This window comes from Geospiza fortis, unplaced genomic scaffold (assembly GCF_000277835.1).
Source record: "Geospiza fortis unplaced genomic scaffold, GeoFor_1.0 scaffold330, whole genome shotgun sequence".
Taxonomy (NCBI): domain Eukaryota; kingdom Metazoa; phylum Chordata; class Aves; order Passeriformes; family Thraupidae; genus Geospiza; species Geospiza fortis.
Window position 1 is genome coordinate 2,683,612 of NW_005054400.1, and position 22,413 is coordinate 2,706,024.

Consider the following 22,413-nt stretch of genomic DNA (forward strand, 5'->3'; position numbering starts at 1 on the left):
TTTTCTATCTAAGGTGGAGACAGAAAAGAAGCAAAAACTCTGCTATAAGTTGGAGAAACTGTCTGTGCTTGTCATCTTTTCAAAGCTGAGTAGCCTAGAGGTTGAGTCGTGGCCTGTGGAAGATGAGAGGCTCTTTTATGGTGTTGCTGTTGTTCCCCAGCCTTTGTTTGGTGCCATAGGTTGAGAGTTTGTAAAAGATCCATTTTACCAAAAAGCTTCACATAGTTACTTGGGGTTTCATGTAACTGTTGAGAAAGTTGCTAGTTGGAAGGAAAACAGAGGTGGAAATATTTTGGCAGTAAGGCTGTAGAGGCACTGAGGAAGAGCTTGTGTTCTCCATTAGAAATGCAGTTGAAAATCACGAGCCCTATGGTTTGGCCTTAAAAATGAGCTGTGATGAAAGTCTGATACACACTGCATGTGGTATTTGTATTTAACACAATTTATTTAAAGTGCTGAAGAGGCTGATGAGAGCCCAGAAGAAGAAAAGAGGTAAAATCATTAAGCCAAGCAAGTATAAAACAAAAGTAGAAGGAAATAAGTGCCTTCAGAACAGACTCGGTGTCATCTGCAGTGGTGAGACACCAGTGTGAGTCAGTAGTATGCAAATCCACTTCCACAGGGGTTTTTTGAAGGGAGAGCTGTGCAGACACATGGCCATTGTTCAGGTGCTCCTCGATCGATACCCTCGCCGTGCCAAAGGCAAACACTGAGCAATCTGTAACTGGGGAGAGACCTCTGCCAGTGACGAGGCTTTGGGTCACTCTGTCTCGGCAGGAAAAAGAGAAAGATAAAGAGAAGACTAAAGAGAAGGACAAAGATTCCAAGGAGAAGGAAAAAGATAAGAAGCTGTTGAATGGACATCTCTTCACTGCAACCTCCGTTGTAGCCCAAGCAACCTGTTACCACTGTATGAAGCCTTTCAATAAGGATTCGTACTACTGTGCAAGTAAGTCAGGGGGGCTCCCCCCCTTCCTTCTATTTTTCATTGAATCTGGCATGGAAAATGCAAACCTTAGATTTTATTTTCCTTTTGCTTGAGGATGTGAGGTGGGAGGGAGGCTTTGGAGATAGTGATTCACGGAGCAATGTGTTGCCTTGCGGAAACTGGACTGAAATGAGTCGTGGCTGCATGGAGCTGTCCTGAAAAACCTCCTTCCTAAGGCTGAGCTCAGCCATCACAGCAGGCCATGGGATTTTCTACCCATTGTTGAGCTCTATCAGTCAGGAGAACTTTGGTTATTTCAGCTGCACGTAGTGGCTTGGAGCTGAGGTGCTTTGATAAGATGGACAAAGGACGGGGACAGCTGGCTTGGATCATGGCTTTTATGTGCAATGGGGGGAAAAAAAAGTTCCACTCATCTGTGGTGTATTGCTTTAGTTCTCTGAAATACTGCTTTGGTGAGCCCACAGTGGGGGGAACCACATGGTACAAAAAGGAAATGCTGACCCTCTGCTCCCTTTGAACAAGAAATTGCATCACAGGTCAAATGACAGATACCTGTGTGCATGTGAAGGACGTGCAGCACAGGACAGGCAGGGTGGGAACCTCACTGAGGGTTTCTCAGAGATTGGGGATTTTGTTCTCATTTCTTATCAGACGGTTTTTCCTGCCTGCAGCTCGATAAGGTCAGCGGTGTTTGTGTGGTCAAGACCAGAATGCTGCTTGGTTCAGGCAGCAACCCAAAGCTATAGAACATGCAGACAAAACCCATTTTTTTCCCCACTATAGCTCAGTGGAAAAGGCTTTCCTCTCCTCAGTATTAGTAATTTTTTACTCTACTAGCTTAGAAATGAGTCAAAGCAAGTGCGGGAACTGCTCCCAGGCTGGAACCTTCCGTTGCTGCTGGTGGATGGGAGCAGGGGAAGGAGCAGCCAGCTGAATCCCAAATGGCACTTCTGAGTTTCCTGGAAGAGATTTCAGCAGAGTTGTTTGTCTGAGACACGCTCTGTGTCAGCCTGATGGGAAATGTAAAACATCAACAATTGCAAACCCTCAAATGCATCCTCTCCCTTTCCCCACTTGACTTTCTTAACAGCTTCTGAAGCCACGTAGAACATCAAATATATCCCAGTTTAATGCTCCACATGTTAATGAGATAAAATAACCCAACAATGTCGTATGTTTTAACACAGATGTTCTTTCTTGTTTTCAAGGCACGATGCAAAATTGTTGCATGTTTTCTGCATTGGCCAGGAAATTAATGTCCTAAAAAAGTTGGTGAAGGCCTATGTTGAGAGCTTACACCAGCAAGTGATTCTTTCTCTCATTGCATCTAAAAATCAGCCTCAGATGCTTTGGAAATGATGGATAAGCAGCAGCAGAGGTTCTGATACTCCTGTGCTGATGTAGGCTGGTGCTACCACCACTCCTCTGTCTCACCTATGGATGAGTTTTAATGCTTTTTAAAGCACTGGATATTTTAAATTAATGTCTCAGCTTTTCAGTTATGCACCCCCAGCTTCCTGAAACATCTACTCAATGCTGAAAGATTGTACATGCTCTGAAACAAATGGGCAAGCAAAAGACCCTGATTTTTAGTAGCATTCTGCCTTGTCTTTTTTACTTTTTTTTTGATCAGTGATGCAGAAAATAAGGTTTTGGGGGTTGTAGTTATTAATACTAGTGACACACAGGAGTTAGAGGAACTTCTTTCTTGCTGAAGAGTTGAATTGGAGGAATGAAGTCCCTACAACCAGATTTTTTAACATGAAAAATCCTTTTTTTTTTTTTTTTTTGCCAAATGGTACACACTAAAGAGCTGTCTTCAGGCTTTCAAGGCTTGAGTGTGAATTTCATTATTCTGAATTGTCTCACTGCCTCTGTTCATGCACCAGAGGAGCAGGTTCTGTTCCTCTTTCTTGTTTGGTTGTCAAGTTTACAGCACTTTTGGGTTTTTGCAACAGTTTTCAGGTTGCTTTGTTCTGTCTTCTCATACACAGGAAATTGTGAGACATTGTCAGAATAGCAGCACCCAATGACCTTACCCTCATCTCTGTCCAAATATCAGAATTACTGGCTTTTATTGAGTCATCCCAAATGTTAGAGATTCTAGAAGTGTGAGCATATTTTGTCATTCTGGACATAGAATTTTCTCATTTTTTTCTGCTTCAAGAAATAATTCAGAACTTCACACTTATTTGTAAAATACAGTTCATTATCTGTGTTAGTGTTGTCATGAATAGGTGGAAATATTTTTTTCTAAGCTACTGAATCTCATCTTGAGCTGTGATCTTTCATCTGCCAAAAGAGTTAAAGCCTGAAACCCATTTCTCAATTCTTATTGGAAAAAAAAAAAAAAAAAAAGGGAGTTTTAATCATCTTTGAAAATTTGATTCCCAGAAATCTGCTGGCAGAAGTCACGGGCAGACTCAGGGTATTCAAAAAAAAAACCAAACCAAAGAACCAAGCCACTCAGCTTTTGCTCTGGCATATATGCAGCAAATTTAAAGCAGGATGGTCTTTGCATTGGTGAATGTGATGCTTTTGGACCAAAACTTCAGTTTCCAGCAGGAAGTCCCAACCTCAAGGATTCCTGACAGATGCTGCTCTTGTTACCTTTTCTGGTAACCCTGCAGTACAGCAGCACTTGGGTTCTGTGCTATAGATCTTATCCATGGTGTCTGAGCTTATGTAAATTAATTTCTCCATCCTCTTCCTGTCTTTTTGATCTCATAGTCCTTGTCTTGATGAGAACAGTATTTGTCTTTTCAGAGAAATACTGGCCCTACAATTGGCTTCTGTTTCTGTCTCCTACTTCTGCTTTCCACCTTACTTTCAGAGGGATAATGCCATCAGGAGGTTTTTTTCCTTTTTTTTCTTTAATCTAAGACCCCTGACAATTCAACCTTGCATTGATTTTTAAATAGAACTTCCTGTTAAATTCTCTGAGGAAATGTTATTAACAAAAGGCTAATTTTCCTGGAAAGCAGCCTCTCTCTCAGCTAGTCATGCAAACCACAGTGATGCCTGAAAGTTACAATTCTCAGTTGTGTAAGTTAACAGTTCAGATTACAAACAGCAAAAACTGGCCTGTTTTCTGTGGAGTTTTGTTTAATTAATTGGTTTTGGGGTTTTTTTTTTGACAGACTGTAATGCAATTGTTCACAAAGGCTGTAAGGAGAATTTTGCTTCTTGTGCAAAGGTCAAAATGAAGGTAAGGGATTTCACCTACTCTACTAAATATATATATATATATATTTATATATATATAAAACACTTTCTGACATGTCACAAAGCTTCCAGTTTGTTGTAAAGAACTTCAGCCCATGCTGAAGCTTTCATATAATGAAAACTGTTAAATATACTGTTTGTATGAGAAACACACAGATTTCATTGCTTACCCCAAATGCAAGGAACTTGCTTCTCCAAGCTAAATAATGTTTGTGCAATTATGATTTCAGTTCATTTCAGTATTGTCATCACTTTCACATTTTCGTATTTGCTGCACATTTCTCCATCTGTTATTTTGCCCACTTCATTCAGAGAAAATAAAAATATATTTAAAAATACACATACACTGAGAGGCTTCAGGAAAAAAAATATTTTTTTTTTGTTTTATTTATATGTCACAGCCTTCTGGGAGAAGGGATGAAGAAATTAAAGTGAATTTTATTTTTCTTTCAGCCACAGAGAGGGATGCTGCAGGCACACGATACCTCTTCATTACCCACAGTAACCATGAGAAACAAAAGTAAGACAATTTCTTTCCCTTTGCTTTGGGAGTGGTCTTAATTGTTGTTAAGAACTGCTGTTCTTAACTGTTCTGACAACTGATACTTGATATAATAAAAAATAAGATTTTAACAAAGCAGGGGTGAGAGCATCCTCTGTGCATGCTAAGCAATATTTGAGACTTCAGAAGTTGCACAGAATTCATCCCCTTCTGCAGTGTCTGTGTAGCTCTAAGGAAATGTAAAATCATCTCAGATTTAGAAAAATCACTTGTCTGTTGTAGCTTGCAGAAGGCCTGTAACTGTTAACTTCCACAAAATCTGGAAGATGCAGCCTATGTCCATAGGAAAGAATCCAACTATGAGTATTAAGTGGAGAGGATTTAAAACACAATTATCTTTTGTTTAAATAGTCTTGGGCTTTGAGATAGGCAAAATAGAAAGTTTAATTTTGAGTAGGAGGAATACTGACAAACTGTTCCTGACTGCTGCAGAGTGACCCAGTGTCACCAGGATGAAGAATAGGTGTGAAATAGCCCAGACTGGTTTTGTAGGGCCATGATTTGATAAGCTTAAATGATAAGCTTTGATAAGATAAATGATAGCTTATATGGAACCACACTATATAATACAGTTGTAATCACGGTGGTATTTATTATGAAGTTCAAGAGGTGTTGCTCCAGATAGCAGAAATGCATGTGAAGAAGGAAAAATCTGGAATTAATATTACCAGATTACCTAGAGGTATGTGGTGGTATAATGAAATCAGGATTATCATTTCTCTGTGGTACCTATTGATAAGAGAAACCCATCTCTAAGAGTTTGACCAGAAACATCGAGGTCAAAGGTTATATGACTATGTGCCCAGGGAAATAAAAAGGCAACAGGGTGGATTGTGATGTAAGGTTAATTATCAGAACAGTCAAATTCAGTTTCTGGAGTTGCAGTTCCCACCTGGGTAATTCAAGCATAGCGCAGTGAGTTCTGCTCAGGGGTCAATGGTCTTCCCTTCCTATGGCTGTTCCTAACTGCTGACACCCCCTGGGGATTGTTCTAGAAATAAAAGGCAGTGAATTTCAGAGTGTGGGTCCTTTTAAGTGGTCCCCATGCCAGTGAGCAGTGGTTAAGGTGTTTGCACGGGCTGACTGTTCTCCCACCCTTGCGTTGCAGGCTCGCAGCCCAAGGAGCGCCCGCGCTCCGCGATCCTCGCGCCCGACGAGAGCACCGTCACCTCCAGCTTCAGCAACAGGAGATCACAGCAGCCCTCTGCACTCTCCAAAAGTGTCTCCATACAGAACATTGCAGGGTACGGCTCCTCCCTGCACACCTGGCTCTGTGTGTGTGTGTTATCTGATGCTGCTGACATAAATAAATGCAGATCTCACTAAAAATAGTTCATGTGCTGAGACTTGCGTTAAAGGTACAAAAGGGATCACAAACAGAGAAATAGCCATGTTCTGTGTGATACCATCTGTTGTCTTCTGCACAATCTCATTGTCTGAGTTAGTTTAGTCACGGCAGGAGTTCAGAGGCCCAACTGAGTTGGCCTGGTAGATTCAAGGCCACTTCCCAGGGATGCTCTGGTCTCCTAGGAAGGAATTCCCTTGCCTTGGGCCGGATGCTGTGCAAGCACACGTTTGCAGGTCAGGTATAATATTAACTTTTGTGTCCATAACAAGAGGGTGAAGGCACAGAGCTGCAGTCTTCCTGTTTTTAGACTGCATTATACATAATTCATTAGAAAAAAAAACATAGAAGAAAATCTAATGTATGGTTCCTACCATACTTGCATATTGAGGAGTTCTACATGTGAGGCAGGGACTGGCTTATTCTGGGCAATTTGGATGTCCTGGCTATTCATGGGGAATTTAAGTACAGTCCATTTTCTGATCTTTCCCAGGGCTAGTGATAAGGATTCTTGTAGAGCCTTTGGTGTGGCATTTTTTCACACTGTTTGCTCCAAGGGCGGTGAGGATGGGACGTGACTGGAATGGAGTTGTCCAAACTATAAAAGCTCAGGAGTGGTTCTTTATGGAAAGCACCGTCACTCACAACTGTAGCACTTACAGCTTCTCAAGCTCCCGTGGGTAGTTAGTAAACAACACATAAAAGCACATTTCTGTACGTAATCATGCAGTGCTGGCTTTGTTTTTCAATTCATATTTTAAATGCATTTATTCTGCTTATCTGAAAGTACATTTGGCTGGGTTTTTGTCATAAACAATATTGTGTGTTCTGTTTTTCTGCAGAGTTGGGAACGATGACAGCCTAATACACACTTGGAAATTCCTGTCGCAGTCAACAGACTCTTTACATAAAATCAGCCGAGTTAATGAATCCATGGAGTCTCTGGTTGATGAAGGTAAGAGATCTCCATGGCATTTATAGGAGAAGGAAGGTCTCAGTGCTGCTTTCCAGAAATAGAAAATCCATTTTCAGCAATTGTCTTCTTTTATAATGGACAATTAAAGTGCATTTATTTTAATCTCAGAATATTAGTATGATAAACTAAAACAAAGCCCCACATAGTAATTTCTTTAGCTCATTGAATTATGGAAAAACATTTAGAAGGTTTCAGTTACAGTTGAGTTACTTGGAATTTAGCTCAGGGACAAACATTTCCTCTTCTGTTGTGGTTTTTTATTTAACTGCAATGTCGTTTCATGGCAGATTAGGAATACATTATCTGAGCTAGAATTTCGTCCATGTGAAAATGCTGAACAGGAAACTAGGAAATAACCTTTAAAAGTGTTTTTCATAACTACTCTTTATGTGGTATGTGATCATTTGTGTCAGTAAAGGAGGATGTGTGTGATGTCTATGGTGTGACTGACAAAGCCTAAGCCTAAATAATTAGAATCTCAAATGGGACAAATTACCCAGATATTAATGGCACTTCTATTGCTTTGTGAAGGTGCAGACATGAATGAAGGACAGCTCATGGGAGACCTGGAATTAGATTCCAAGCAGCTGGAGGCAGAGTCCTGGAGCCAAGTAGTGGACAGCAAGTTCCTACAGCAGCAATACAAAGATGTTGTCAAACGGCAAGATGTGATTTACGGTGAGACGTCTTCACTTTTCACTCACTGTAAACAGCTCCTTGATAGGAACATTGCTTTGGTTTCCTCAAAAGCCAAGCTTTCATTCTTGAAGCTCCTAGAAATGTAATGTATTCTGTGAAGGGTGTCTTTCTGCATTTCACATATCCAGAAGCCATCAAAAACCCCAGGAATTGCCTCTCCTCATTTGTCTGTTGACGACTTTCAAAGTGGGTTCCACCACAAGCAGCTAACTACGAAGTCTTTTCCTGAGGCATTCAGGAACCTGTATGGCAAAAGGGGGATGTGTGGAGGCTGGCAGTGAGGTGTTAGGAAGGAGAAGATATCAGGGATGAAGGTTGAGACCCCAGCAGCAACATCCAAAGCTCTCTGTTGTGGGACACATCTTCCCCCCTGTTTCTCTCACACATGAAACTTGACTGATGTTACAATCCCTGACATGAAATTTTTTTGAAACCACTTAGAGAAGCCCAGTTATGGAAAAACTTTCTAATGGCAGCTTTTCCTTGTGCTCTAACCCATGAACTCTTGTCCTCATCCCATGCAGAGCTAATGCAGACAGAAATGCACCACGTCCGCACCCTGAAGATCATGAGCGATGTGTACAGTGCAGCCATGTTGAAGGAACTGCAGTTTGAGAAGCAAGCCGTGGACAAGCTCTTTCCCTGCCTGGAAAACTTGCTACACATCCACAGTCAGTTTTTCCAGCGAATTCTGGAAAGGAAGAAGGAGTCACTGGCAGACAAAAGTGAAAAGAACTTTGTTATCAGGAGGATAGGTGACATCCTAGTGAATCAAGTAAGTGCTGGAAAATGTTTGCAGTTCTGAGAGCACAGCTGGAAGCCAGATGCTTTTCCTTCCCTCCTGTTTGTGCCTGTCAGATAAACACAGCTGATGGCACCTTTACTCTTCACACATAAAAATCTCCGCCTCTGCTTTTTGAAGCACTTTTTGCTCTTTCAGAGGAAGGTCCACTGTTTAGTTCATTTTGTGGGAAAGAGAAGCATTCACTGACAGGCACAAAACAGTTTGACCACAGACTGGAGTGTAGGCAGAAGCTTACAGCTAAATATGCCCAATGTGTTTCTTGGCTGCATTACTGACCTGGTGTTTAACTCAGAGTGGATCATTTTACTTTTCTTTATCCACGGTTTCTATCTTCTTTTTGTCTGTTTTGACTCTTTTTGTGGTTGGCTTTTAAGCCATGGGAGTGGAGTTGTAAATTTTGCTGTAGGTGTGAGCTCAGTGAAGTCCCCAACGCAACTCTTTACTCTCTAGAGATCTGCTTGCATGGTCGAGCATGCTTTGGACTAATTTGATTTCATCAGGTTCTTCTGAGAGCCTGGCAGGCACTGCTGGGATGTCACCCCAGGAGTTCAGTGCAGGCTGGAGCTGTGTGTCCCATTCTTTGCAGTTCTCTGGGGAGAATGCTGAGCGAATGAAGAAAACGTACGGCAAGTTCTGCGGGCATCACAACGAGGCTGTCAATTACTTCAAAGATCTTTACACAAACAACAAGCGCTTTCACGCCTTTATCAAGGTAGGACCTGGAAGGACAGATGTACCCAATGGAAAAGACGTGTCCTTTCTGCACTCTGGGGGAGTGTTTTGCTGCAGAACTGAAATTTTCTTCTTTGTTCCTTAGAAAAAAATGAGCAGCTCCCTGGTGAGGCGCCTTGGGATTCCTGAATGTATCTTGTTGGTAACACAGAGAATCACAAAGTACCCGGTCCTTTTGCAAAGGATACTGCAGTACACCAAAGGTAGGGACCAGCTCCTCTATTCTAAACACATATTTGTTTGTCCAGTGTGAAGTTTCGATCCTTTACAGCTAAAGCAGATTTTTTTACCAGCTAATCCAGTCATTGTTGTCTCACATCACTGCAAAGAGATAACTGAATTCAATACTTCCACTTAGGATTAGTTGTTTAGGTACCTTGATTTAGTTGTTAGGAGTCTGTCTGTAGCTAATTATGGAGCAACATGCCTAGACTCCAAAGTCTCCCAGCTTGCTTTTTTTGACATTGGCTAAAATGTGTAGTTAATTTGTGCATTTCATCTCTACTGTCTTATATGCAAAGTATATTGGAATATTCTCCAGTCTCAACCATGTATATGTAAAGGGTTTTGTGAAACTCTCTTTAAGGGGGAAAAATGTCTCATTTAAGTATTAAAAGTTACAATGTGGAAACTTGGGAGAAGAGGAAGGAAGGAAGTAAAAATGGGAAGTTAGACTGCACAAAGTCAAATCGAGATGTTTCTGTTTCTTTTTTAAAGAAAATGAAGTGGAACATGAAGACTTGACTCAGTCATTAAACCTTGTTAAAGATGTGATTGCTGCAGTCAACAGCAAAGTCAGCAAGTATGAAAAGAAAATGCGTCTTGGGGAGATTTACAACCGGACAGACAGCAAGTCCATCATGAGGATGAAGAGTGGCCAGATGTTTGCAAGAGAGGACTTGAGGCATCGAAAACTCATCCGAGATGGGCCTGTTTCACTAAGAAACTCAGCTGGCCGGTTAAAAGGTAAGACTCTCCTGCCTTCTGCTGAGGAAGGATGCAGCTCACCCTCTCTGGGTGTAGGATTGGTGCCTCCACCCTTGATTTATTCTTCTGCTTTGACAGATTGTGACACCAGCTTTCCCCTGCTGTACCCCCACTCCCCATTGCATTTCCAATTACTTGTGTGGGTTCTGAGGTGATAGAGAGCTGCTTTTCCTCCTGGTGACTGCATGCCTGCTGAGGTCTCAGGTGGCAGTGACACCTCAGTGTGTCACTGACTTGCTGAGGGATGCTCTGGGCTGGGAGGACACAATTGGGGCTGCAGTTGCCCAGAGCATGGAGTCAGATCTCCATGCCTGTGCCATGGTTCCAGGAGTTGTGCTGGCTAAATATAGAACCCAGCCTCAAATTTCCAGGCCTTTCCTTCCCTCCAAGGGCTGTGGCAGGTCTGCAGCAGTACCATCCTAGTTTCACTGGGATCCAGGGAGATGTCCCAGGTATTTGCTGCTCTTGAACCTCTTAAGCTGTTGACACGAACTGCTCAGGAGAGGCTCTGCTGTCCCTGCAGCTGCCTCTTCTTGGGTCAGTGTTTGCTTGAGTTGCTTTTTGTTTGTTATCAGGTGGAAGTAGTTTTTTTAAGATGCTGTGCATTGAAGTTCTCCAGTGAGTTAAACACTAAATCTCCCAAGGAAACTTTCAGCTGGGACCACAGTAGCAGTAAGAGCAGACAGGGCTGTGCCTCAGGCTTGGCAGGAAGGCTGGGCTTCCCTTCTTCCCTGCAGCATTAGCTGATTAAATTATGGTCTGTGGGCATGAATGGGGCCTGGGAGCCTGATGCCGTGCTGTGCAGGGAGGTGATGATAACGTGGAATTCCATGTGGGGTATGATTTATTTTGAGGTTTTGGAAGCAGGAAGTTTACAGATGATTTCTAGGCACCCAAGACTGCTACTGCCTTTAGATGGTGGATGAAGCAAGTTCTGCTGCTGTTGTGAAATCCTGATAAGCACAGGCTCCATTTGCATTTCTTAGTCATAGAAATGCACAAACATGTCTGTAGTGCAGACTCCCAGGGAAGGCAGGTCCTGCAGGCAGGCTGCAGACCCAGGGAGAGAGTAGATCCTTCATATATTTAGGTTATTTTGTGGTATTTGAAATGGAGCACCAAAAATTATAGGAAGAACTTTTCTTTAACGGCTTTAGCATTTCCACTCTTGCAAAGTGCATGGAACAGAGAAAAAGGCAGTCAAATGCCACCTTCTGCAAACCTCCCAGAGCCTGGATTTCATTTTGCAGCTTTGCCTAAAGTTTAGTGGTTCTTTTATCTGGAATGGATTCTGTCTTCCCAAAACAGACTGGAAGGATTTACCCATGGGATGATTTAAGTTTCTGGGTTGCTTCCTCTCTGTCACAAGATTTCCCAAGTACATTACACAAAACCTCTTTGTACTGAGGGGTCTGGGTGGGGCGTTACACTTGGTAGTTGCTGTGCAGCTTTATGATATGTTATTAGGAGACTTGGAAGGCTCTACATGTACTCTGGGAAAAGACTGATTTAAAATCCTCTGTTGGCTTGAGGTTGTGTTTCCTTCTCCCGTGAAAGAAAGCCAGGTCCTGTGTTTCACACAGGCTCCCCTCAGAGTTGTGTTTGTCTGAGAGCAGAATTACTGGTGGCTCCTGAAGTCAGTATTTCCTGGGAAAGAAACTGCAGCTGACAAATGTTGTTATTGCGCGATAATTTACACCCTGCAAACCACTCATCAAGAGAACCATAAAATCCAAAACTTCCTGTGCAGATATTTTGCTTGAGGGCTGAAATATTGATTGTTTGAGAAAACAGAGCTTCTATTGAATAAATGTTTCTGGCTTTCTCTGTTATGCCCATGTCTTAACTGGTAGTGAGCATGTGGCTGGAGAGGAGCACCACTGCTCCCATTGGTGAGAGCAAATCCTGCAGGATGCCCAGGTGCTGATGTGTCCTGCTTCATGCAAAGCTGGTTCAGAGCTAACCTGATCTGGCATCTCCAGGAACTGCCCTTGCTCCTCCTGACAGCTGGGAGGTTGGTCTTGCTTTCAGAATTTGCAGAACCAGCCCTGCTGCTCCCCAGCACTGGTGTTATTGCAAATCTTTTCTGGGGTGAGTTGTGTGGTTATACTGCAGTGGTGTGCTTCTTGTTTTGCAGAAGTCCAGGCTGTTCTCCTCTCTGACATGCTCGTGTTCCTTCAGGAGAAGGACCAGAAGTATGTCTTTGCCTCACTGGTAAGGCTTCAACCCTTTTTTCCTCCTTACTTTTCTGTGGGAGAGACCCTTAATGTTGTGTTGTGCAGCAAAGCCAGCAATTGCCTGTAAACAACTTAATTTTCTTGCTCAGAACATTTTTGTTTGCTGAGCAGACTCCATTCTTTTTGATGGGAAAACATGTCTTCCCTCCTCCCCTTCCTGCAGTGCCTTGGCACAGCTGATAATTGGCCTTGAAAACCTGCCTGTCACTGGAAACACTTGTGCTTTGCAGTTTGTGCACACTGGAGCAGTGACTGGGCTGGGAAGGGGTGAGGGGATAATGCAAACTTTGTAAAAAAGAACCTCAGCTGAAGGAAATGTCCAAATGCACTGTGAGCTGATGCAGGGGGCAGTGAGGTGAAATGCCAGGGCAGTAAACTCAACAGAACAGCTTGAAAATAAATGTCAGAGAAATATATTTGTAATGTGCAGGAGCAAAAACATTAGGCTTGAGGGCAGGCCCCCAGAAAGGGCTGGGCACACTGACCTCCTAAAGAAAACCTGGTGCCTGATGGAGTCTGGGTTGTACCTTCCAGGCATGGTCTAGACTGGATAAACCTTGTGACCTTTCCACTCTTTGAGCATTTTGAAAGCTGATAATTTGTTATTCCAGTACCACCAACCCTCTGCATGGGCTCAGTGCCCTACACTGGGGAAGCTGATTTGCATACAAGCCCTGCTAGTGAACCAGATCACCCCAGCTGCAGTAGGTGGTACAATGCACAAAGGGGCTGGCTCCTGTGCAGATGACACAGCAGCCTGGGGACATTGAAACCCAGCAGGCTTATGACACAGAGACCTAGCACACAGTGAACATCACCTCACACACGGGTTCTGACACAGCAGGCAGCTGTGAGCATCTGAGAACAGCAGAGGTTTCGTGGGATTTGGAAACAAGACTTTATCCTGGAGAGAGATGGTGAAGACACTGTGTGTGAAGCAGGCTAGCAAGCTGCACCAAGTGTAAGGAGCTGTGATATTAGTGACAGGAAGAGTGTGGTCAGTAGAAAATGAGATCAGAGCAAAATATGGTACAGTTTACAAAACCACAAAGTCAATTTAGAATTAATTCTTTCTTGAAATGGAGTGAGGTAAAATTACTTTTCCTGCGTAACTGTTGGAGGAAAGCAAGCCCATCTCTTTATGTTTGACCCCATTCAAATGATTTTGTTTTTTTAATTAACAAATATGTTCAGAAAATGCTTACAAACCTGAGAGATGTAGCACTATGGTTTATTGAGACCTTTTCAATGCTAGTTTGAATCTGGGAGCTAGCTCTGGTCCCCCTCCTCACCCATTTCTTTCCATCTGAAGGACCAAAAATCCACTGTGATCTCTCTGAAGAAGCTGATTGTACGAGAAGTGGCTCATGAAGAGAAGGGTTTGTTCCTGATCAGCATGGGTGGAAAGGATCCCGAGATGGTGGAAGTCCATGCCAGCTCCAAAGAAGAGCGCAACGGCTGGATACAGATCATTCAGGACACAATGCACACCATGTAAGGCACTCAGCTGTTCTTGTGAGGCAGGGGGTGCCAGGGTGTGTTCCTGTAGTAATTGAGCTGTGTCTCCTGTCCAGGGATAGAGATGAAGATGAAGGAGTCCCTTGTGAGTCTGAGGTTGAAAAGAAGTTGTCCGATGCGAAAGTGAGAGGACTGAAAGGTAAAATCTGCCTGGAACAGAGCTGGGGGGCCACTGTGGAAAAATGTATGGGAATTTTTTGGATTGGGTTTTGTGGTAGAAGTGTGACTTTTTTCAGCCCTGCATCCAGCAAATAACTGCAGTCCTGGCTTGCAGATTGCCTTCCTTGCATTATTTATTTTCCGAGCCTGCTGTGCCAGATTGCCCAGGGCACTGTCATGCTGCCAAGCCCAGCACATATTGTCGTGCTCCGCTAGATGGGGCCAATATCTCAGGAATAGCTCAGGTTTCCTTGCCATAGCTTTTATTTTGTCTTCATCCCTGTTTTCTTTTCACCCCCACAGAACAACTTCAGCAGAAGGATAAACAGATCCTGCTCTTGCTGGAGGAGAAGACAAAGATCTTCCAGGACATGGCAGACAGTTCTGTACAGGAGGAGACGCCAAGCTCCAGGCTGCTCTTCAGAGCCAACACAGAAGAGGCTCCAAAAGGAGAGGAAATCATGAAATCAGCAATAAATGAAGGTGAGCCAGTCATGTGACATGTAAATGATAGTAACCAACTATAATTGGTTACTGTCAATGAAGGCATCATTCCTAAAGCACCAGTTTTGCAGGAAACATCTTCCCTTTGTCAGAATAACAAGATAAGGAGAAACTGTTCCTCCTGGTATTGTCTCAGGGACAGATCATGAGGATCAGGAAAGGAAGCAGGTATTGCGGGAGTGTTGAAAGAGGGCAGGAAAGTCAGCACAAAGAAAACCATGCACTGAACCTGCTTTGGGGTCATGAACAGCATGGGATTTATCCTTGGCTGAAATTTGGACCATCCAGGCTTTTGCTGTTCTTCAGTCTCAGCAAGATGTGAGGATGGGGTTGGGTTCCAGCAGGAGCTTGTGGTGCCTGCAAGGGACAGGCAGTTCTGTTGACAAAGGCAAGGGTAGGTGGAAACTCAGGCTACTTTCCAGTGTGATCTTTGGAGAGGCTAAAATTATTAAATGCTGTTGTCAGAGAACATTGAGGTTGCCTGAAGGAAGAGAGGGAGGTGTAAGCTTTTTGCAGAGCTCCAAGAGTTGGAGTTAGTGGTCAGACAGAGTGAGGTTTTGCAGGGGCAATGTGTGCTGTTCATGTCATTGTCACAGAAACCTAGATTCTTTATACGCCAAATAATTTCTGACCTGAGCTCAGGCAGGGATGAAATTGCTCAGAAACCTGAAGTGGGCTTTAACAAAGACATTGCTGCTTTTTATCAGTTGAACTGCTGCAACACCTGGTGAACAGGAGCCTGGGCACTGCCCTCGGACATCAGGTCAGCAGCACTGCCATGGATCAGGAGGGAGGAGTTGGCCCCATCTCACTCCCTAGAAGGGCAGAAACTTTTGGAGGATTTGACAGTCATCAGATGAACGCCTCCAAGGGTGAGTAGTCCTGTGTGTGCTCATCAGAATTTGTTAATAACACACGTCATCGTATCCTCTTGCTTCAGAAGGACTTCAGCTGGTGGTTTGGGTTTCACAACTCCTCTCCAACAATAGGTGACAGATTAAATCACAGATTAGGAAAAAAAGCCTATGTACAGGTGGACTGATGATAGCTGAGAACCTGTGGCTATACAAGAGTTAAACACCTGAACTCTTCACTCCTCTCTGTGCTCTCTCTAAGTAATACTTGCTACTTTACTTACATGCCACATGAAAGCATTTGGCTTCTCAATAAATTAGTTTCTTCATGTTATTATTGTAATATCTACAGGTCTGTTCTTTGTTCTTCAGTTTTCTTCCCAGCAGGAGCCTGATGCTGTTGCATTTACAAATGGATGTGGATATTGCTGAATCAAACACCTTCTCCCCTGTCTCTACTCTCTGTGCATTTATGTTCCACCTACATCTGCATGTATTATTCCTCCAATTAAGTCTCTCCCAAAGAAATGCGTGACTACTTATTTCAGCTGCATACTTGGCTGCTTCCCAATGCCCTCTTTCTTTGCTCTAGTCATCAGAAACCTCCCTGTCCTCAAATTCCTTTCTCTGTGGTCTTACTCACACTCCCAATACAACCAGTTTTGCTGTGCTAGTGTCTGTCTCAGCACTGGCATTGTTGGACCTCATCTGACCTCCCGCATTAAAGGAGCAGTGTTAGCTCCAGACAGTCAGACACGAGAACTATGTAGAGGCTTTCCCAGCTCTCCTGGAGAGCCCAAAGGCCTTGTCATCATGATGACAAATATACTCACATTGGAGGGGTTTCTTGAGGGCTGTGCCTCTCTCTGTTGCAACGATGAATGGGACAACCTCAGGCTGTTGCCCAAAATATAAGTTTTCTGTAGAAATATCCTCTGATTCTAATTCAGTAGTTGTAGGGTCTTGGGAGATTTTGAGAAAAGAATGCAGGGCCTATTTGTTCTGCCCAGGAGGTATGAAACGTGGCATTCTCTCCAGTTCTTCTGTTCACAACCTGTGAAATCTCGGGCAAGGCTTATAACCTGACTCCCCTTCGTTCTCCCCTCCAGCAAAGCAGAAGGGAGGAGTTTCCTCCTGCAGAGAGGTGGAAGGTCCCAGGACGTGGCGCAGGAGAGCAGGTCTGTTAGGAGGACTTGAGGGTCAGCCTCTAACAGCAGAGCCAGCCTCGGGGGTGGGGGGAGGAGAGGGCCTTTACACCACGTGTGGTGTCCTTCACACTGCTGCAGATTCAGGTTTATGTGAAGACTTTAAGAGTGGCAGAAGGAAAGTTGTCACTGCACGTGTGGGTTTTCCCCACGGGCTGCATCTCAGCTGGCAACGGGAGTGCAATAGTCTTGGCAAGAGCTAGAGGATGGAAGGTCTGTGTGACTCCTTTTGAGCAGAAGGGCAGCACAGGGGGACGGTCAGAGCCCTCCTGTCCCCACAGGTCAGCTCAGTCCTGCTCAGGAGCACTGATATGAGGCATCCAGTGGGAAGTTAGAAAGAGAAGCCCAGTGTCCCTTTGAAGATCCAGGTATCTGATAGCTAAGGTTAATGATAAATTGTTAGCATAGAATTACACAGGGTGTTGCACAGCAGTATCTGACCCAGATGTAAATTAACTTGCACAAGAGAGGCATTGAAACTATACCTGCAATAATATACCCTGATATGATTCTGTTATCATCCTCCATCTGCTCTTATGCTGCCTCATGTCTTCTCAGCAAGCATTCTGTGGTAGTAGACAGCAGTGCAGGGGCTAGGCAGAGCACAGCTAATAGCTGAATTTATCAGCACGTTCTCTGAAACCAAAGTCAACCCTAATCTAAATTCACATCCACTTTTGCTGGTAGTGCTGACGTGTTCCGTATATTTAGGTCTCAAATTCATTTAGTTAAAATGTCAAGAGCTCTGTGTCCGCTTTTGTGGAACACGTGAGTTTCCTGTATTAAATTCCTCAGACTTTAGCAAGTTCATCTCTGCCTTAAAATGTTGAATGACTGATGTCAATGCTGGCTTCCTCCTTTAGGTGGAGTGAAAGATGAGGGTGATGATGCTCAGGACCTTCGGAGAACAGAGTCAGACAGCATTTTAAAGAAGGTATGGTTTGATTTGTGTCTGCCACCACTGAGTTCAGATTTCAGGAGTGACAGCTCTAGCCTTAAAAAAATGCCTGAAAATTTCTTGACAATTAGATACATCTTAATAAGTTTAAAATAAAATAAAATAAAACATTAAATATGCACCCAAAACCACTGACTTGAAAACCACTGCAAATCAGTTGTACTCCTTAATGGCACAGGTTAGCTACCATCTGTCTGCAGGTCAGCCAAAGCATTTGTTTAATTTTGCATTGTTATTGAAATGCTAAGGTCAGCTACAACCTTATACCTTTTCTTTTTGGGGGATTGATCCATCACATAACTGCAAAATAATACCTAATTAACATTTTATTCTATATGATTCCAAATGGCCTAAAAACATGCATGAATTCTCCCAAAATGGAAGGTGGAGGGGAGTGTTTAATGGATGTGTCATTAGTTCAGCTTCAGAAGACATTTGGTATGATTTTTCATTGTCCTCATATTAAATTTGTGATCTTGTCATAGGGTGGAAATGCTAATTTGATGTTCATGCTGAAAAGGGATAACGAGGTAAGAATTGATTCCATTGCTCAGCTGTTCCTTTCATTTAAGTGGCTAGAGAATTTGTCTCAATAGGTGATAATGTAGAAGAAAACACATTTAATTTGCTGAAGCACATCTAGACTTTTAAATACATTAAGCTGAACCCACTGTGTCATTTACTTGTTTAACCTTGGATGTTTAGACAGAGAATTCACTGATTGTCATCTGCTTGCCAGCAAGATGATATGTGCTGATTATAAGCAGCAAGGGTTAATTACCACCAGGATGCACAGGGCTGTATTTATTGTGCATCTGCAGACAGAGAGAGTTTAATTTTATGTTGCAGGTGCAGTGAATTGGGGCAATTAGATTTCTATTCTCCCTTTGATACACATTCATAATTCCCAATTAGCATTAATGACAAAATGAGAAGCAGTTCTCTTAATACTGGCTATCACTCCACTACTGCAAATACTGAAGTGCTCTTTTTTCTTCTTGAAATTAATTGTAGGTTATGAGAGATTCAGAGAAATTTTTAGCTAGGCTAAATTTAGGGATAGAGCATAACTCCAGAGTTGCTTGCTCTGTGTTGATGCATGAGGTGTTTGCATTTCTGTATTTTCAGAAAGCCTCCAAGAGCACACCTTCTGCACTTGTGTTGCCTGCAGTAGTGCAGCTTTTCTGCCTGGTGGCAGTGGGTCTTGTATGGGTCAGCTGGGGGGGAAGGGTACAAATAGTCCACATCTATTTAAAGATTGCATTTTTTTTCCCTGAAATTTTTAAGTGAACTTCTGGACTTCATCTCAATTATTCAGCTTGTTCTTGAGCAAGCTGATAGTGTGGGAAATGGTTTGCAGAGACAACCCAGGACTTCTCATGAGCTCTGTGCCAGGAGGTGCCTCTGCAGATGTTCCTTCCCCTGCTGCAATGACAGCTAGGGAAGGGAGAAGGGTTATGCCAGGCACTTCTGGGAGATGTTCAAGGGATCTGTTGGTGTACTGGGGGCTGATGCAGTCATTGCAAGGGAAGAGTGAGGAAAAGCAGGGTGCAGAGGGATGGCTGTGCAGCTTGTCAGACCCACTGGTGGGACACAGAGCAGGAGAAGGTGCTGTGCACATACCCAGCACCCAGTGAGATCTAACAGCAACGCTTCTGTTTTCTTGCAGCAGGTCCTCCAAACCATTACCAGCCTCCATAAGCTGCTCACTGCTTTGCAGGTAGGCTTAGCCCTTCATCCTGCTCCCACACGCTGCTTGCCTGAGCTGCTTGTTGTGCTTTGCCCCTTGTGTCACAGCCCTGCGTGGCTGGACACCCCACAGCCAGCTTGCAGGCTGTGGGAATGAGCTGCTGCCTGAGGGAACCAGTGCTGGCCTGAATTTGGGAAGCTGCTGGGGGAGCTGCTTTGCCAGCATGCTCTGGTAACCAGGCAGCAGTGCTGGGCTGGGCTCAGAAGGGCTTCAATACAGCACCTTGAGGTTTTCAGGGATGGGAGAGGGTGCTGCAGTGATCTCTGTCTCCCCTCTGCCAGGGCGTGGTGCTGCAGCAGGACACCTACATCGAGGACCAGAAGCTGGCTCTGAGCGAGAGGGCTCCGAGCCGAGGCTCCTCCCGGCCCACGTCGCTGCTGGAGCAGGAGAAGCAGCGCAGCCTGGAGAAGCAGCGCCAGGAGCTGGCCAACCTGAAGAAACAGCAGACGCAGCACCAGGAGGAGAGGAGGAGGAGGGAGAAGGAGTGGGAAGTGCGTGAGAAGGAGCTGGCGGAGCACGAGGCCGAGCTGGCGCAGCGCGAGGAGCAGCTGCAGAGGCCGAGGGCGGCGGTGAAGAAGGCGGCCTACCAGCTCGACCTGGAGAGGCTGCGCGCCGCCCAGAAGCAGCTGGAGAGGGAGAAGGTGCAGCTGAAGCAGGACGTGGAGAGATTTGGTCAGATGCGGCAGGAGCCTGACCACAACCAGGTAAAGGATGATGGCAGCCAGGCTCCTTGGGAAGCTGATCCCTGCAGGGAGCTCCCAGCCAGCTCCTGGGTGAACTGCATGCCCCTCAGAGTGCCCAGACATGTGGGCTCTGGTGTTTAAAACTGGCTCTTCCCCTTGCATGTGATGTGCAGTGCTGCTGGTTTTGCACCTCTGAAGCTGCTCGGGCACTGCCAGTGTTGGTGCTTCATGGTGTATTGGAGGTGCCTGGCCAGTGAGCTCTGCCCACTTCCCTGTCTGTGTGTTGGGGGATGGCAGACAGGAGGTGGCAGGCAGTCCCAGGGAAGGTGCCCCAGGCAGTCCCAGGGGGTTGACACAGCCTGATGTTGGCCTTCACCCAGGGGCTGAGCTCTGCGGAGCAGTCCATCCTTCACAGAAACAGCCTGAGTGTTGTGGGTAACCTGCAGCCTCCAGCTGTCACAAAAGCCACTTGTGAGGCTGATAACTGCAGGGCAAGGCTGTTCACGTTCATCCATCTCCAAAAGTATTCTCAATATCCAGCAAAGAGATGGCCTTGCCCCTGTCCTGAAAGACCAAGCACCTGCAGTCCAGTTGTGGCTCAGTCAGCAAAGATCCCCAGCTCTGCTGGAAGAGGCTTCTGGTATCTGACTGCTCACAAGCACAAAGAAAAACTCACACACAGGTCCTGGTTTGGGCATTTTCAGCAAGCTACAGTTTATTCCTTAACAACTGTGCAGCAGTCTGACTGAGGAGAGCCAGCACCACTGGCAAAACATGGACTGAATTTAATCCTTAAGCCTGTTGGTCATTTGTTTGTTTGTAAGTCACTAATTCTGACTGTAATTTGCTTAGAGCTGTAGCAGAGTTAGTTTATAAATGTTGGATTGCAGAATGGGAATGATTTTCGATACCTGAACGGCCTAATTGTGGAGCTGAGCAGTGAGCTCTGAAAAGCTCATCACCAAAGGAGGTCCTGCTCCCTCCCACCTGGCTCCTGATCAAGCCAGAAGTTTTCCAGGCAGCCAGTGAAGCTGTTCCAGCTCCAAGCACTTGCAGACAAGGGCCATGGGTGCTGTGGGAGAAGCTGAGAGGTAAAATGCCTGCAAGGCCTAAGAGATTTAGGAGAAGGAAGCACCTTCTCAAAGCAGGTATCTGACTGACATTGCAGAGCTATTAATAGAGTGTTCAGTCAAGCTTTGTTGGGCTTGTTTTGATCTTCCCTTTGAATGTGCAAGCTCAATTACATCCTGAGACAGCCGTTAGGAAAAAAAAATCAGGAAAAATGCTTTTGCTTTCATCTTTTGCTTGGGAAGGCTTCCTTTGACACATGGGGCTGCTGTGCCGTGTGCTGGCGTTCCCTTCCCAGAGAGGCACGCTGCTCCTTGGCCTCCTGCCACCATCTGTGTGTGCAAACGATGCAGGGTGAGTCTTGCTAGTGAGATCTTAGAGAATATTTGCCCTTGGCTTGTTGATACATAGCAGAGTGCATGTAGGAGCAAAAGATAGTGGAGTGTTACTCTTTTTGTGGCTCATATTTTCATCTTGAACAGAGAGGGCTTTTCTCTCTTTACATTGCCTGGATGGGAAGGTTGTTTTACCTGGTGAATGGGCTGGATGTTCACAAGAGCAACCCCTGTGAGTGGCCTGGGACACCACTTTTCTATCCATGTTCTCTGATAGCCTCTTTCATGAAACACTTTTCCTTCCTAGGTTTCAAATCTACATGAGAAACTTGCCAGAGTCTCCTCCCAGTCCAGCACTGACGAATCCTCCATGCAGAAGAACCCTTCCCTTCCTAAACAAGGGCACTTTGATGCAGAACTGTCTGTCTCCCCCAAAAGGAACAGTCTTTCAAGGACACACAAAGAGAAAAGCACTTTCCATTTGCTTAGCACAACAAACCAGACTAACAAGGCAGCTGAGGAGCAGACCCAGATGCCTACTCGCCTCTTCAGTTTAGCCAAACCAAAGGAGAAGAAGGAAAAGAAGAAGAAGGGCAGGGGACATCGCTCCCAGCAGTCTGGTGAGTGTCAGGGGAGCTCACAGGTGTTTTTTCAGGGTTGGTAAGCTGGCTGTTTTCCTGCAGCCAGTGACCTTGTGGAAGCCACAAAATCTGGCTTGAAATGAGGATGGTGACACAGGGATGGGGAAGAGCAGCTGTGTTGAGTGGACTTCTCAGCCTGAAGTGATCTTCTGTGGGTGTTTCTGCCTGTTCTGCAGCCCCTGGGGTTGTCAGAGGGACACACATTCTTCTCATTGTTTCTT

General features: G+C 44.7%; 1 protein-coding gene across 1 annotated transcript in view; it reads left to right on the plus strand.

The window, feature by feature from the left end:
- Positions 1-22,413, plus strand: part of AKAP13 (A-kinase anchoring protein 13) — a 72,379-nt gene that overhangs the window by 43,870 nt on the left and 6,096 nt on the right. The window contains exons 12-31 of the mRNA XM_031061129.1: positions 778-949; positions 4,090-4,157; positions 4,628-4,694; positions 5,845-5,980; positions 6,924-7,036; positions 7,589-7,735; positions 8,281-8,531; positions 9,148-9,273; positions 9,379-9,496; positions 10,011-10,259; positions 12,418-12,494; positions 13,830-14,011; positions 14,092-14,174; positions 14,498-14,677; positions 15,406-15,570; positions 17,621-17,691; positions 18,201-18,245; positions 19,385-19,435; positions 19,747-20,169; positions 21,859-22,171. Of these exons, the coding sequence (XP_030916989.1) occupies positions 778-949; positions 4,090-4,157; positions 4,628-4,694; positions 5,845-5,980; positions 6,924-7,036; positions 7,589-7,735; positions 8,281-8,531; positions 9,148-9,273; positions 9,379-9,496; positions 10,011-10,259; positions 12,418-12,494; positions 13,830-14,011; positions 14,092-14,174; positions 14,498-14,677; positions 15,406-15,570; positions 17,621-17,691; positions 18,201-18,245; positions 19,385-19,435; positions 19,747-20,169; positions 21,859-22,171 (3,037 nt within the window). The remainder of the gene's footprint in view (positions 1-777; positions 950-4,089; positions 4,158-4,627; positions 4,695-5,844; positions 5,981-6,923; positions 7,037-7,588; positions 7,736-8,280; positions 8,532-9,147; positions 9,274-9,378; positions 9,497-10,010; positions 10,260-12,417; positions 12,495-13,829; positions 14,012-14,091; positions 14,175-14,497; positions 14,678-15,405; positions 15,571-17,620; positions 17,692-18,200; positions 18,246-19,384; positions 19,436-19,746; positions 20,170-21,858; positions 22,172-22,413) is intronic.